The sequence below is a fragment of the Cucumis melo genome, chromosome 1 (assembly GCF_025177605.1).
Source record: "Cucumis melo cultivar AY chromosome 1, USDA_Cmelo_AY_1.0, whole genome shotgun sequence".
NCBI classification, from domain to species: Eukaryota; Viridiplantae; Streptophyta; class Magnoliopsida; order Cucurbitales; family Cucurbitaceae; genus Cucumis; species Cucumis melo.
The window spans coordinates 36,732,557-36,747,872 of NC_066857.1; the positions used below are offsets into that span (position 1 = coordinate 36,732,557).

Consider the following 15,316-nt stretch of genomic DNA (forward strand, 5'->3'; position numbering starts at 1 on the left):
TTAATATCAACACCACTTAATATATATTTTTTATTTAATTTATTGAAATTTATTTAGAATTTAATTATGATTTTAAAAAATATAAAATCATTCTCCGATGAACCCTAAATGAGATTGACGCACGCCCTCTAACACATTCTCGGAGTTAAGATTATTCTTAATTCTCACTTTCTGGCTTGATATATATCTTTATAAGTAGAGATTACTATGGACATATTTTATATAAATAATATACGAATCATTCGCTTCTATATATTTATTAGTCAATTTTATCTTTATATATATATATATATATATATATATATATTTAGGATTGATATAGTTCTAGAAACAAATTATTAAAATAAAATCTATCGTCAATGGTGAAAATAAAATAACAAAATCGATTTTCTAACTTATTTTGAAATTCACCTACCTTGTTTTAGAAATCGAACATTATCTTATAAAAATAATATTAAAAAGACAAGGACTAGTGTGAGTTATGAAATTGATTTCAATTATACAATTAAACATTGAAATGTTTCATTTTAATGTCGAAGTTTGAATTTTGTTTTAATTAGGAGAGACCATTCAAATCGTCAAAACTGAATCGTTTCTTAAAACCAAACTCAACCATTTTTAAAATAATATATATATATATATATATATATATATATATTTATTTATTTATTTTTATATTTTTATATTATATATTTAAGAAAGAGAGGAAGACCGATTTTAAAACCCACCCGCTTTTAATTTAAATAACAAAACCAAATTGAACTGAATTATTTTTTTATTTTTTGAAAACACCAAAATCGAATTTGAAACTGAACCGAACTGCCTAAGTAGAGAAAGTTCAGTTTGAACTAATAAATTGGTTTGGTTTTGCTGCCAAATTAAAGCGAACCGTTTCCACCCTAATTATAATACCAACACCATAGGATTTTGCACCTCAAATTCATAGAGGGAAACTTTTTATATAATTATGTGAACAAAGGTAAACACATGCATATAAGAAAAAGAATGCACATAAGAGTATGACATGTTTGGGAACAATATCTATTGTCATCTTTTCTTTCTTTCAACCATGACATCCAATTTTTCATTATTTTACTTTACAATTTTTATGTAGATTTGTTCAAACCCCTGTAGGAGCTTTTGAATAGATGAAACCTAATTAAAAAGTTGGGAGAAAAGAAAATAATGTCATCTTTTCAAAGAGAATGAGATATCTAAAATCGAAGAATTTCAAGTCATCCGGATGTTGGTGAAGATGTAATTTAGGACTACTACGAAACAAACGATGGAGGGTTAGAATGAAGATTTTGAGAGTGAAACCAAGAAGGGGAAATAAAAGATGCGAGAAATTTAAAAAGTAAAAAATGGCAACAAAACATAAATGGAAAAATTTCAGCTTCTGCCGATAACTGGCTCGACCATGAGCCGTGTTCTGTTCTATCCTTCTACTTTTATCGAAACCCTCATCAGAAATGACTCAGAACAAACCATTTCATCACAAAAATCACTCCCAATCGGCTTTTGCTAACACCCTTTATATATATATATATATATATTATTTTGAATATGATGCTCCATTGGTTAGAAAATGATGTTTGTTTACAGTGCTTTAATGTCCATTTAACTCTGTTTTTCACTTCAATTGGGGAAAAGGGAAAGTTGCTATTGCTACAGAAACAGCCAACAAAACTTCTTTTTTTGTATAAACAAAGCTTACTCACACCATTCTCCTACTCTCTTTGTGTTGAATGAGCTTCTGTTTCTTGGTATTTTGAACAACTTGGTTCTGTCATTTTGATGTCTAAACCTTTGGAACATAATTACATAGGATTAACGGAGGCTTCTTCGATGGAAAGAAGCCCTGAGAAGAATCCTTCATCGTCGTCTTCTTCTGATTCTACTGACTCTTGTTCTCATGTTACTAACGAGGAGAAGAAATGTGCCACTGTGAGTTTCAAGGATACTGAATTGAGGCTCGGTTTACCTGGTTCTCAGTCGCCTGAGAGGAAATCGGGAAGTGAGATTTCGTTCTTTGGGAATGATTTTGAGGATAAACAGAGTAATGGGTTCTCTTCTTCTTGTCCTTTGAATTTGAAGAATCTTGTTTCTGGGTCTAAGAGGGGTTTCTCAGACGCCATTGATGGGTCTTCTGCAAAATGGGTTTTCTCTGGAAGTAATGGATCTGAGGTTAAGTTGGGTGAAGGGGCTGTGCTGTTCTCGCCCAAAAGTGGGAAGCCGACGATTGGTGGCTTAGGGAGCAATGTTAATACGCCACAGTCTTGTGTTACTTTGAAAGCTGTGAAGGAAGTGCTTCCTGTTCCTCAATCTTCAAATTCTGTTCAGGAGAAGAAGCCGCAGGTTTCAGAAAATGGCGGTGCTCCTTTGGCTAAGTAAGCTAATCCTAGAAACATTGTTTTTAGTTAAGTTCATGTACATTTGTTTAGTTTGATGGAAATAATTGTTGGGTTTCCTCTTTTTTCTTCACTTTGTTTTTCTCATGGTGGTGTTTTTGTTGCTGATAATGGCATTTTTTTCTTCTGGGCTGGGTTCTTTTCTTGTTAATGCTATACTTACACTGTTCGGTTTGCTATGTCTGCATGTTTTGTTGGTTTGGTTTGTGGAAAATTGAAATTAGAATTTGTTTAGTTTCTTGTGAAGAAACTTCAGTCTGTAAATGAACTTCAAGCACAATCAAGGTTAATGACGTTGAACATGGAGCTTGGCCTATTGGGAGTTTCTCCTGCCCCCTTGATGGTCACATGCTCTCAGTCTCGATTGGGTTCTTGAAGAATGCGTCTCATAACGATAGATGCAAAGAGAGTAGGCATCAGTAGTATGTTCTTCTGTTTGGTCAGAGAGAGAGTATCGGGGCTCTCTTATCTGTTACAACTTCGCGAGAGTTAGTTCATCCTATATGATCTAATGTCTACAATATATTTGAAGTTTTTCTACGGATTTCGCTTTGAGAATTTTCTTCATACCTGCGAATTATACTTGGTAAATGATGAATTACCAACTGGAAAATTCTATGAAATGCAGGGCACAGGTTGTGGGATGGCCACCCATTCGATCCTTCAGGAAGAACACCATGACCACTACCAATTCGACAAAGAACACTGATGAAGGCGAGGGCAAATCAGGACCATCTGGTTGCCTCTATGTAAAAGTTAGCATGGAAGGGGCTCCATATCTAAGGAAGGTAGATCTCAAACTGTACAGCAACTATTCTGAACTATCATTGGCTTTGGAGAAAATGTTTAGCTGCTTCACTATTGGTAAATCTACCTCCCTCCTAACAAATATTTGATTTCATGATCTTGAACGTTTTATTTTCCCTTTAATCTTTTAACATTGGCCATCTTTTCCATTGTTTTATGAACTCAATATGGAAAAAATACTTATCTGATGTTTCGACTCCTATCCTTCAGGGCAGTGTGGTACTGAAGGACATCCAACTAAAGAGCGTCTGAGTGAAAGTAATTCGAAGGACTTCCTTCATGGATCTGAGTATGTGCTGACATGTGAAGATAAAGATGGAGATTGGATGCTTGTTGGTGATGTCCCTTGGGAGTAAGTTTTTTCCCCCTTTTTATTTGTTTTATTGGCTTCCTTTATTTCTTTTAAGCTCGGAAATTGTCAAAAAATTGTATGAAACAAAGAATCGGTGTAGATTTAAAACATGAATGAAAAGTAGAACGTGTGGTGATTTACATGCTTCAAACACAAAGTCTAAGACTCCTCACATGTTCAGATAGCGCTGTCTAATGTTTAATTCAATCGATGAGTCAACTTAAATCCAAATCTTTGTTTCTGATCCATTGATCTGTTTTCCTGCTTTTTCTTAACTGAAAAACATGCACGTTTAATTTATGCTTACTTTCTCCCTTACCGTTTCGGGTTCGGATTTGACAGGATGTTCACGGAGTCATGTAGAAGACTCCGAATCATGAAAGGTTCTGAAGCAATTGGGCTAGGTAAGTTGAGTCAACTGATATCAAGTATACTCGTTTTTTTCATAATCTTCTTTCAGTCATTTCAACGTTTTTGTCCCGAGAAAATCAGCGGGATTGTTTTGTGTGTAACCAAGCTCAACAGATCTAAAGAAATGACTGTGCATTTAATTGCAGCACCGAGGGCCACAGAGAAGTGCAAGAACCGAAACTAGCGAGATGAAGTCCTGAACAAGACCTAGAAGACAACATCTCCTGGGATTGTGAAGAAAGCCCGTTTTCAAAAAATATATTATTGTTCATTATGTTATAAACTAATGTTGTATCTTATGAAATGCTAACAATTTCCTGCTTGGTAGATAAAGAATTTCACTGAAAAGACACTGAGTGTTGTGTGTTTAAATGTTAATTGTTATTGTCTCCCTCTTAAAGTAAAAGAGTGAATCCTATGGAATCTGTTTGCACTTGCACCTCTCTTCTCTCTTTCTACATAACTTCTCCCCTACAAGCACAACAAAATATCATTCAAATCGCTTTCATTTCAATACCTTATTATTTATGCATTGATGATAGGCTGCATTACAGAAACTGCTACAAGCAAAAACAATAAATATGCAAGAAAAGGACATTAAGAACAGGATTTTCGAACCCGAAGACAACTCGAGACATGCTTTACTTTCTTGAGAAGGCAGCAAGAGGAAGAGCATCAGCAGGGGTAAGAAACTTGTTGTCTGGCATAGGTGTTGGTTGGTGAAGATGAGCAACGGTCTGTGGTTGGACTTCGGAGGTGGGATCGGGATGCTGGTTGTTGCGTCGTCGTTTCAAGAAGCGAGAAACGAGGTAGCAGAGGAGACGGAGAGAGGAAAGAATGGCTATGAGGAGTAAAGCTGAGAGGAGATAGTCTGTTGGGGAGCGAGATCTTTTGCAGCCAAACAATATTCCCAGACAAACCATGGCAAGAAAAGGGGAAGCAGGAAAGGGTTCTGATGGACTTCTGCAATGGCTGCCAATTTCAATTAGAGAGAAAGCTGAAAGCTTTTTTTTAAGCTTTGGGTTCTTTCCTTGTCCAAACAATGCACAACACAAGAAACTTTCAGGCCTATTCTTGCTTGCCTTCATCAGCCACTGTTTCATCACTTTTAGTCAAGCATGGAATCATTTCAATTCAACTACACCATCCAAATATAAATATATAATACACACTAAAAAAGGGAAAGTGAAAAGAAAAGTAAACAAATGTGCAGCAGCTGCTCCATGGAGATTTAGAACTCTTGGCCTTGGAAGACGGAGTATATGTCAATTAACGTTCGGTCATACTCATGTTGGTAAGTAAAAGTAAGAAAGTTAAACTACAAATTAAGTTAATAAAAAAAAACGTCTACTAAATTTTAAATTTTTTATTAGTTTTAAAAAAGATTAAAAATTTTAGACATTAATTGATGTATTAGATATCATAAGAAACCTTAAACTTTGAATTTCATAGCTAATAAATTTGCTAGCTTTTTCCAAATTCGAAAGTTTGAGAATTAAATTTCATAGTCTTAAAAGTTAAAAGGACTGAGCAAACAAGGAATAAATTTAGTACTAAGAATTAAATAAGAAAATGGTTGTATTTTAGCAATGGGTTGGGTTACTGTTCATATAAGAACTTTTGGGAGAGAAGATGAAGAAAATGCGTTCTGACGAATAATATTATACTATACGTAATCTTAAAATTTACGTATATATTCCTCCATCTAAATTATTTGGAATCTTTGGCTGTCTAACATAATAGTTTTTCTTACATCAATTTTCTAAATTTTTCTGTCATTTACCATACAATGCCTTGAAATTTGAGATTCCAAATTTTTGACTTATAATAACAATAATATAATAATAACAGTTGAATGTTCTAAGATTTACAAACTAGATTACTAAGAAAAGCTTAGGTCCTTGTGATAACTATGAAACTTTTTCAAATTTGTGCTTATTTTCTTACCATTTCTTACTCATGATATTGATATATATATACACACACACAATATACTCTCCTAGATTTTAGACAAAGAACATAAATCCAATAGATTGAAGTGATATCTATATGCTGAATTTATTCAAATAAAAAAAAAAATCAAAGAAGAGTTAAATTTAGTTTATTGATATCAAAAGATTGTCGTTTTTCTTAATAGAATGATTGCAAATATGAAAGATCAAACATCCAAGCTCAAACAAGAGTATTATCCACTACCACTAAGCCGAGTTCATTCTTGATACCTTTGACCTTTTTGATAAAAACTAGAAAATACCAAATAAGAAGATTATATATATGAATTAAATTATTGAGTTATCTAAAAGTAGGGTTAAAATCAGTAGAACAGGCACTAAAAAATTATCCAAAGTGAACTATCAACAATCAAGTGATGGGGGGATTGACTCACAAGAAGAAAAACTAGATTTTGAGAACCATAAATAATCAATGCAGAGACAAAAAGCAAGGTCGTATATATTTCCATAAAGTTCTAAAAGATGAACAAGTTTTACAAAGAGCATACAAAATTAAGGATTTTATACTATACTGATTCAGGACCATCTTCATCCCCAGGAAAGCAGGAACTATCAGGAAAGAAACTCAAAAGACTCGTCCTTCCACAGTCCTCTCTGCTGGAAGTTGTAATAATTCACGAATCCCTTCACAAACCTGCAATTTTTTTTAGAAAAAGTTATGCTTTGTCCCACAAATGAATGTAGAAAAAGTAGAATCGTAGCGACACAAATGAGAGTTTGAGTTTTAGAATCCCTGAAGAAAAAAAGTTCGACTTTCACCAATAAACTCGATTGGAGGAGTCAAAATGAAAAAAAGATGAAGTACAATAATCAAATTGAATCTTGTGATTAAGAAACAAAGAGAGAACAGAAAAATGTTGATTATGAAATACATACCAACTTGATCTGCGCTTTGATTGATGCAATTAATTGAGTGTACTCTTCTATCTGTCTGCATGGTTACAACAAAAACATATGCAGGGTCTTCAATAAACGAAAATTTTGAAACCTTAAAAATTAATGTTGTAAAAGCAGTAATCTATATAATACCCGCAATACTTAAAACATTTACCTGGTTAACCTTTCTTCTTTGAGAGAAATGAATTTCAAAGCTTCAGACCATGTGAACTCCACATGAAACCCAAGTCCAATATCTACAAATATGCTTCGTGTATCTGGCCTGTACAAGTAGAAATTATAAGCTTGAAATCTGCAGGAGAAAGGTAAATTAAGCGGGAGTAAGAGAGTCGCCCTCATGATTGAGGCCATACCTCAAAGGCCAACCCTTCTTGGGTGATGGTCTCCCTCCTAACTAAAGTTTCTTAGTAGGAATTGATTATAAATATCGAAAATGGAAACAGATGTAACTTGTAACCAGGTAATATTGTCGTTGTCCAATCTAACCACCATAGGTTAACCTAATATTCAACGGCAGCTAGCGAGAAACATGACCTAGAGATAAAGGGATCCAAACTCAAAAGTGGACACCTACCTAGAATATTAGAATCTTTTAAGTTTTCAAACAACCAAATGTTACAAGGTCAGGTAGTTGTTTTATGACATTAGTCAAGATGGCCTAAACGCTATAGATGTTTAAAAGAAATGAAAAATGACTATCAGATTCATTATCTAGTTCTGTAAAACTTACACATCGCCTTGTACGTAGACTTCAGAGCCAAGATTGACCAACGTTCTGAGATTAGTTATACTATTTTTCTCCAAATTCTCAATATTCCGGCGAAGGTCTGAGCTAATGGTATAAAGATGTTAAGTTCTAAAATCATAAATTGAGAATGCAACATATTACAAGCGAAAGAAGTATGACAGGATAATTAAGAATTAAGTGAAGCCATAAATCCAAGGAGGCGTCAAATGAATTAAAAAGGATACAACACTTTCTGCTGCTCAAACACTTTATCTCTGTCAAAATAACAAACAATATAGAAAAAACCGTTAGATGAATTTTACAACCACACCTCCCGAGTTTTCAAATTTCAACAAATACTCACAAACAATGCTTTTCCTTCATTTCCTCTCCCCAACAATGAAATTAAATTTCATCCAAACTAAATTTAAAATTTGTCTAAAAACCAAGTAACACAAAAATTCAACAAACAAAATACCAAGACCAGATTAATGTCTATTTGATCACACAAATACTCAAGTTTTAGGTGAAAAACATAAAATCTTGAAAACCAAATTAAAAAAGATGTATAACTAGAAGGTCTAGTGTCTACAAATTTAGTTTTGTTCAACAACAATAGCTAGCCACATAAGTTAAAAGAAACAGAAAATTTAATACCAAAGAATTGTTCTCAAAACTAATATTATACTCTTCTCTTCCATCAACAACTCAAATTCTCAAGATGGTTGTTATCCTATATACCAACAGAATAAACACAAGATCAAACGTCGACCTTCTGAATTGATAGAAACCAATTATTGAAATCTAATAAATACTAGTCAATGAAGAAATTCCGAGAGCTCCCACCTCCCTCAAAGCCAAAGGAAAGAAACAGAAAAACGTCTTTGAATGACACAGCAATCAATTCATATGAAATCAAGTTAAAGGAGAGTTTGAGATCTCTCATTCTTCCCAAAGCCCAAGGCAACAAAAAAGATGCCTCCCTAAACCAGAGCGATGTACATTATTACATATATCCATCATGAATTCACTGATATTATGGCTACTACATGGATCCAACCGACTTACAAGATTTCTCACACAACATTCCTCTCCTGAATCATCCTCTTACTACTACCTCCATTAATCACCAATGGCCTATCACGATCATCCAAGATTTCTACCAAAAAAGTTAATCCTTCAAAACACGTGATTAGAGTCATTAGACACCAACCACCACAAAACTTCATTTTTTTAACCAATTACTAAAATCTAATAATTAAGAAATCTTAGGCAACATTGATATTTAATGCTATTCTATGAAAGACAGTGAAAATAAATAAATAAATTAAGCCACACGTCGCCAATTTAAATTGTAAAATCAATTAAGAGGGGGCGAACAAGATTATACATTTCGCTTGATAAGCAATGCTAAATTGGTGTCCTTCAAAATGCACGAAATTGAGAAATTAAAACAAACGAATACCTTTCAGCGATTGCATGCACCAAATCAGGTTTCAAGCGACGGTCAACAAATTCCTCGAACCGTTGAACTTTCTCATTCCGAAAGCTATCGGTTCCTACATCCATGATCAATAAATAACAACTGATCGTAACAGCCTTGTGGGTGTTCTAAAAATAGTTATGAACAACAAAATGGCAGAACTTCTATCCTCCTGCAGACACAACAGTTGACGTTCTTGATATCAGGAAAATTGACGATAAAATTCCAACGAATTTATCAAACTACAAGAAGCGGAACAATTCCGAGAATCCATTAATAATTTATGGGGTATTTACCACTTCAGCTAAGTGGGTAGGAGATTTATTAGAGATGGAGCGCAGAGGCATCGGCGAGAGAGATGAATGAAGCCATAGAAGTGAGCGGGAGAGGAAGTGGAGCTAACGGCAACAACGGCAAGCGGCAGCTGTGTGCGCGGGAGAATGGTGAATCAATGCGCCAGTGTCGTATATGGAGACCGAACAGCCTTCTAGGGTTCTTTTACTCGCAAGTCAAAGATTTGTAAATAAACAAAAGTCGGTTAAATTGCAAAAACTCTTCCTTAATTACAATTATACATTATTAAAACTATATCTTTATAATCTTTTAAAAGAAATATTACTATAAGTTTAATATTTTTTAATCTAATTACCATAAAGATTAATATTATTTAATCTAATTACCATAAAGATTAATATTTTTTAATCTAATTACTAAAAAGATTAATATTTTTTAATTTAATTACTATAGTTAATACGATTTAAGTATTGGTTAGTATAATAAAATTTTGTAATTTTAGACGGTAAAAATAAAATTACAAAATTCACGTGCATCGCACGTCTTTCTTTTGCACGTGGGGAATGTTACGTGCGAACTCCTTTCTCGTCCACCGTGCTTGAATGCTCTCTTCCGGTCGACAAAGCCAGAGTTTGCGAATGATAGTTTGCCGGTCTCTTTTCAGGTACGATTCTCAAAAAACTCTGTTCGGATTCTGAAAAAATATCCTCAAGCATGCTAGAATTTGTTTCTTTCACTTCAAGTTTTGTAATTCTACAGATTTCTTAGCTTACTGCTAACCTAAAAATGCCAGATACTTGCCTCCATTTTTTATCTCTTGATGAAACTGAAAAGAATATTCAGTGTAATGGAACTTTGCTAGTTAGAACTCAATCAATTGACAGGAAGTCTCGATTGACTATATTTGATAACAGTTCATTTAATCGGATATATCTAAGCTCGATCAATGGACGGAAATTATTTTTCACTCTTTGGAAGATTCGTTATATAACTAATATTTAATATGCTGTGCCGTTTTTTGTAGAGTCGACCGCTTCTTGAAATATACAACTCCGTATGTCCTACACCAGACGGTAATCCATTTATGGAGTATTGATTTTCTGCTTCATTGAAGAATGCTATATACATATTTATATAGAATGCTATATACATATTGATATAGTATTTATATACATAATTTATACAGAATGCTATGTCCAAATTCTTGTATTGTCATTTACCATTTCTTATCGACTTAAGTTTTAGATGTGAGTGGTGATTGAATCGGATTAGATTACTGATAACCATTGGTCCGGATTGGGCATACTGAAATGATGTTCTTCTTAATAAGCTGGGAGTGGAATTGCTTCTACTGCTCACGTCGTTCTAGTACTGACTTCTATTTTAATGTGTCAGGGACTTTATGCTTATAATGGTTGGAGATTGAATGCAAATATGACTGGTAAAACGGAATTTAAGAGTGCCGCTGACCAGAAGAAAAAGCGCAAAACAATCAGCCAAGCATGGAGACCAGTGTGTACCCACGCTTGTTCTTCTGAGGGTAGGTTGAATTTATATTGCAAAAGGATATAAGTATTAGCTGTATACTTTGGGACATCCAACAAGCTCCTAAAGTTACCAAGTATAAGTTCTTTTAATGTTAGCAAAAGGCATGGGAATTTGTTGTTCATCTTAAGCATAATAGTGAATAGCCCCCAACTGGATTAAAAATTTTATGATGATAGGTGTTACACGTTAAACAGTTGAATTAATCATGTGCCTAGGGGATTTATTTAGTGGGAGATAATTGTTCTTGATGTAGATTTGTCGGTTAAGGATGATAGAGTTGAGTCAGAGGATGGAAGTCAAGTTCAAGAAATGGACTGCAGAATGCATTCCAGTACAGCTAGTGCTCAACCAGTAGAAGTAGTTGAAGAAATTAATGTCGTGACTGAGCTAAGTGTAAATGTTGGTGGAGACACGAACTTGGAGGGTCAATCTGTGCCTTCTGGTGAGAAGTTTTCAGTGAAACTGAATGTAAGTGAGCATATCCTAGTACCTTAATCAGATCAATTTTTTGAGTTTACTCTTCAATTTAGTATTCTTACGTTTAATATGCAGGTAGGGAGCTCTCTAATTCGATTTGTCAGAGGGAAAGGGTAAATTTGATATCTAAATATTGGTCATAATATATGGTCAGGGTTCTCATTCGATTTTCCATCTTGTATTCCACAGTGGATCTACACAGGAAAGGATTGAAGAAGAGATGGGAGTCAAGATAATGATTCCATCATCTAAGAGGGAAGAATTCGTTGGTAAGATTCATCATTTGATCCATATCATTTTGCTTGATTACATGATACATTGTCTAGATTTAGTTCTCTCGTGGATACATTGTCTAGATTTAATCAGATCCTTTTCTTTTTAAATACAAGATATGCTGTTTAATTCTCCTGTGGATGTTTCTTATTTTAAATACAAGATGTACTGTTTAATTCTCCTGTGGATGTTTTTTCTGATCAAATTGCTCACTTTAGTTGTTTTGAAATTCAATTCTCTGTCACACCAAGGCTGATTAATAATCTTGCCATATATACATAATACATTTTTTTAATTATTCTAGCTTGAATAGAGATCTAATATTATTCTTTTGAATAAACTCTGCTTTATTAATTATTACAGTTATTGAAGGTAACTCGGTTGACAGTGTAACCAAAGCTTCAGAAAAAATACAATCAATAATTGACGAGGTAAGTTGTCCATTTTTGTTTTTGTTTTTGAATGCAAGTTCTTCCGATATCTGCACTTTTTTTTTTATGATGCTAAAGGTACAAAACACTAATGCTCAGCTACAAACTCCAAAAGTAGCAAGAGAAAAAAAGAGACAAATTAAAATTACAAAGAAATTATAAAAGCAATCCAAAACAAACAAATGTCTTGGGGAGGCAAGCCTTATAAAAAGATTAGGTAAAGAACGAAACAAAACCTAACCAGCCAAAGAAAATGCTTGCTCTTGAAAAATCATAGAACGCACTTGGACCAAAGAACCAAAATTAAAACTTTGACTGCATAAACCCATAAAATAATTTGAGCTTGGTGGTAAAGAAAACCCAAAAAGGAGCTGAAGAACAGTAATATTGGAGATAGTTGAGAAAACCCTCTTGAGGTAGAAAGAATAAAAAAACCAGAGTTTGGTTGAAGAAACAACAAGGTTCTTTATTCCTCTTGATACCATGAGGAAACTCTTTTTCTTTCCATATTAAAACCAAAGAAACAGTTCGAAAGCTTATAAGTGGTGTGATTAAATATGGAAGCTGTATCATCCGCAACCTTAAAAGTCTTCTCGTTTACCGAGGACTCGGGGGGCTCATTAATGCTTTAGACATAAACAATTCATTACCAACAAATTTAATTGCCTTAAATAACTTTCCAGCCACTGAATAGTCATTAGAAACCCTTCATGCATGAAGAACTCCGAACCATTTTTCTTTATTCATTCCTTCGTTAGTGCTATCAGCATTTAGTTCATCTTTTATATCAAAGAGGATTCTTCTTCTTCTTTACCAGAAGGAAGGCAATTCTTCATGGTATGGTAGGAGGCTCTGGTGTTCGTTCAATGAGAGTCCGTTTTTTTTTTCTTAAAATTTTTTTCTTTCTGTAATATTTTCTTCTTTTGCGGTTCTGATGAATCTACAGGCATGGTATATTGTTCAGACTTCTTTTTTGTACTAACAAGTATACTAGAATGCATGATTGATCTTTTTCTTTTAATTCAGGCAACTAAAAGCCCGAGTCTTGATTACTCACATTTTGTGTCCCTTCCTCTGGCTATACACCCTGAATTAGTCGAGAAGCTTATTAATTTCCAGAACTCCATATTACGAAGTTCTGAGTCTTGCTTGGATGAGACCGAGGATAGCGATACAAATGAAGATAATACAGACAATGAAGTTGAGGTTCAACATACTGTTAATGCACCAGATGTTGCAGTTGAACTTCAGGTGGATGATAAACGTGAGCAAATCAAAGCGAACATAAATATACCTGTCGTCAGCTATCTTCCTAAAACTTCAAAGGTTTCTACGCCATCTGGTATGATAACCACTGAACATTCTAAAGGCTTAGGAACTTGTATTTCACTTAGATCTATATGAACTATCCAATTTTTTAACATCACAGTGAAAACATATTTCTATTCTTTTTCTTTTCTTTTTTTTCTTGTCGTCTGTCAAGTGTCAAATACGTTGCTCTGTGAAGAGCACCTGGCTTTGTTAACTCATCTATTAGTTAACATATGGTCAACTATATGTTTTTTCCTTTTTTAAAAAAAAAAAAAAATCTTTAAGGATACTGAGTAACATTATTTTCTTCCCCTTCCATGAAAGTGCCAATCTCATTTTTATTTGCTCTCTACAGATTTGGGCATTGACAAGTCAATATTTATAAAACCTAAAACATTTCACCTAACGGTACTTATGTTGAAGTTGTGGAACAAGGAGCGAGTTGATGCTGCTTCTGAAGTCTTGAGGGTGATTAAACTTGCTACCCGAAGATATTTGTACTTACTAGCGGTACATTTGTAGAGCATGCACGTGACTGACAAATCATTTCTTTCAGGGTATCTCCTCTAAAATAATGGATGCTTTGGATAATAGGCCAGTACTAATTAGGCTCAAGGGGTTGGTGAGTTCTCTTAAATTCAAGCATCAAATTCTATTAGATTGTTTATTGATATGGAAAGTAATGCTACCTATGTAAGTACTGGTTCAACCATAACTATTGTTCACTCAGGATCAGTTCATATTTCAACTGATTAAAAATGTATGTATTTCGGTTTGTATGTTAGTCGAAATTGTTTGATTCCAATAATGATTGTCATATCAGGATTGTATGAGAGGTTCTTTGGCCAAAGCCCGTGTTCTCTATGCTCCTGTGGAAGAGATCGGCGACGAAGGAAGACTGTTACGTGCCTGTCGTATCCATTTTATAGTTTAATCTAAAAGAATTTTCTAGCTGATTCCTTTTAACTCAAGTTCTTAGAGTAATCAAGCAATATTTTACTTTTGAGTTTCTTGAGCTTTTTTAGAAGTCGTTATTGATGCATTTACCGAAGCTGGACTTGTTCTGGAGAAAGATGCAAAACATAAATTAAAGGTATGCTCAACAACTTCTAATCCCTTTAACGTTCAAATATCAACATATTTGCTATGTGATCCGATTCGACAATGTCGTCTACTAAAGAGTATTTTTCCCCCATCATTCTCAATATTCAGTTGCACGCTACTGTTATGAATGCAAGACATAGGAAAAGGTACACGATTTCATTCAACTTTTCCTCGATCCTCTCTCCTTTCTAGTTCCTTCTATTTGCGAATCTCTATGTTTACAATCCTGAATTGTTTGATTTTATGGCACCGCAATCGCAATCCTTGAGCAGTAAGAAGAAAAAGAAGTTCGATTCATTTGATGCTCGTGAGATTTTCAAGCAATATGGTTCGGAGGAGTGGGGTGAGTATCATATCCGTGAAGCTCATCTCTCACAAAGATTTGTGTTTGATGAAAATGGATACTACCATTGCTGTGCTTCCATACCTTTCCCTCATGAACAACAACATATGCAAGTTGATTGATCATTTACCTAAACTCCAATCACAATCCTTTCAAGTTATAATTACAATTTCTTTCTGTTTGTAGAATTTGGCTATGTGCATTTATTTCAACTTAGTTCTTAAATGCTTCTTTTCTTCTTAGGAACCAACTAGAAAGTTCTGAGTTGAGAAATAATACTTTTAAAAATGTTCTTCTCCTCCTCCCTTTTTTGGGTGACAGTTTCAAGAATTTCATCTCTAGAATTCCCTTTTATTTAATGAATCAATTATACTTATTGTTTTTTTAATTTTCAAATTATGCAAATTATTTGCATTTGAGATCAATATTGGCTTT

At 34.0% G+C, this 15,316-nt stretch overlaps 3 protein-coding genes across 5 annotated transcripts; 2 read left to right on the forward strand and 1 right to left on the reverse strand.

Annotated features, from left to right (window-relative positions):
* The first annotated feature begins 1,380 nt into the window (after positions 1–1,380).
* On the forward strand, positions 1,381–4,420 carry LOC103500598 (auxin-responsive protein IAA27-like). The gene is made up of 5 exons (XM_008463952.3): positions 1,381–2,390; positions 3,040–3,275; positions 3,429–3,570; positions 3,913–3,974; positions 4,128–4,420. Exons 1-5 carry the CDS (start codon positions 1,798–1,800, stop codon positions 4,163–4,165), a joined length of 1,071 nt encoding a protein of 356 aa, XP_008462174.1. The 5' UTR covers positions 1,381–1,797; the 3' UTR covers positions 4,166–4,420.
* Positions 4,421–6,358: 1,938 nt separating this feature from the next.
* Positions 6,359–9,617, reverse strand: LOC103500599 (uncharacterized). Of its 2 annotated transcripts, none has more exons than XM_051091292.1 (7): positions 9,397–9,614; positions 9,083–9,272; positions 7,863–7,892; positions 7,621–7,722; positions 7,045–7,182; positions 6,870–6,924; positions 6,359–6,627 (listed from the first exon to the last, which is right to left on the reverse strand). In XM_051091292.1, the coding sequence occupies exons 2-7, from the start codon at positions 9,184–9,186 to the stop codon at positions 6,559–6,561; spliced, it is 498 nt and encodes a 165-aa protein (XP_050947249.1). In that variant the 5' UTR covers positions 9,187–9,272; positions 9,397–9,614; the 3' UTR covers positions 6,359–6,558. The 2 variants fall into 2 exon arrangements, with proteins under 2 accessions (XP_050947249.1, XP_008462175.1); XM_008463953.3 differs by having other exon boundaries at positions 6,413–6,627; positions 7,045–7,152; positions 9,397–9,617.
* A 322-nt stretch (positions 9,618–9,939) lies between these two features.
* LOC103500600 (uncharacterized) lies at positions 9,940–15,269 on the forward strand. 2 transcript variants are annotated; one of them, XM_008463954.3, is made up of 14 exons: positions 9,940–10,058; positions 10,419–10,467; positions 10,790–10,934; positions 11,196–11,410; positions 11,495–11,532; positions 11,609–11,688; positions 12,056–12,123; positions 13,150–13,465; positions 13,790–13,902; positions 13,991–14,056; positions 14,258–14,348; positions 14,460–14,527; positions 14,647–14,684; positions 14,811–15,269. In XM_008463954.3, the coding sequence occupies exons 1-14, from the start codon at positions 9,997–9,999 to the stop codon at positions 15,001–15,003; spliced, it is 1,542 nt and encodes a 513-aa protein (XP_008462176.1). In that variant the 5' UTR covers positions 9,940–9,996; the 3' UTR covers positions 15,004–15,269. The 2 variants fall into 2 exon arrangements, with proteins under 2 accessions (XP_008462176.1, XP_050947258.1); XM_051091301.1 differs by lacking the exon at positions 10,419–10,467 and having other exon boundaries at positions 9,949–10,058.
* The last annotated feature ends 47 nt before the right edge of the window (positions 15,270–15,316 follow it).

Bases quoted from the DNA above. Each gene is read 5' to 3' on its own strand.
- LOC103500599 (XM_051091292.1), bottom strand. From the start codon at position 9,186: ATGGATGTAGGAACCGATAGCTTTCGGAATGAGAAAGTTCAACGGTTC. The intron at 7,183-7,620 runs GTAAGTTTTACA...TTTCTCCTGCAG, and splicing joins GTCTACGTACAAGGCGATGT to ATTTCAAGCTTATAATTTCT. The intron at 6,628-6,869 runs GTATGTATTTCA...AAAAAATTGCAG, and splicing joins TCAAAGCGCAGATCAAGTTG to GTTTGTGAAGGGATTCGTGA.
- LOC103500598 (XM_008463952.3), top strand. From the start codon at position 1,798: ATGTCTAAACCTTTGGAACATAATTACATAGGATTAACGGAGGCTTCT. The intron at 2,391-3,039 runs GTAAGCTAATCC...TATGAAATGCAG, and splicing joins GGCGGTGCTCCTTTGGCTAA to GGCACAGGTTGTGGGATGGC. The intron at 3,975-4,127 runs GTAAGTTGAGTC...ATTTAATTGCAG, and splicing joins TTCTGAAGCAATTGGGCTAG to CACCGAGGGCCACAGAGAAG.
- LOC103500600 (XM_008463954.3), top strand. From the start codon at position 9,997: ATGCTCTCTTCCGGTCGACAAAGCCAGAGTTTGCGAATGATAGTTTGC. The intron at 11,689-12,055 runs GTAAGATTCATC...TAATTATTACAG, and splicing joins TAAGAGGGAAGAATTCGTTG to TTATTGAAGGTAACTCGGTT. The intron at 14,057-14,257 runs GTGAGTTCTCTT...TTGTCATATCAG, and splicing joins TAATTAGGCTCAAGGGGTTG to GATTGTATGAGAGGTTCTTT.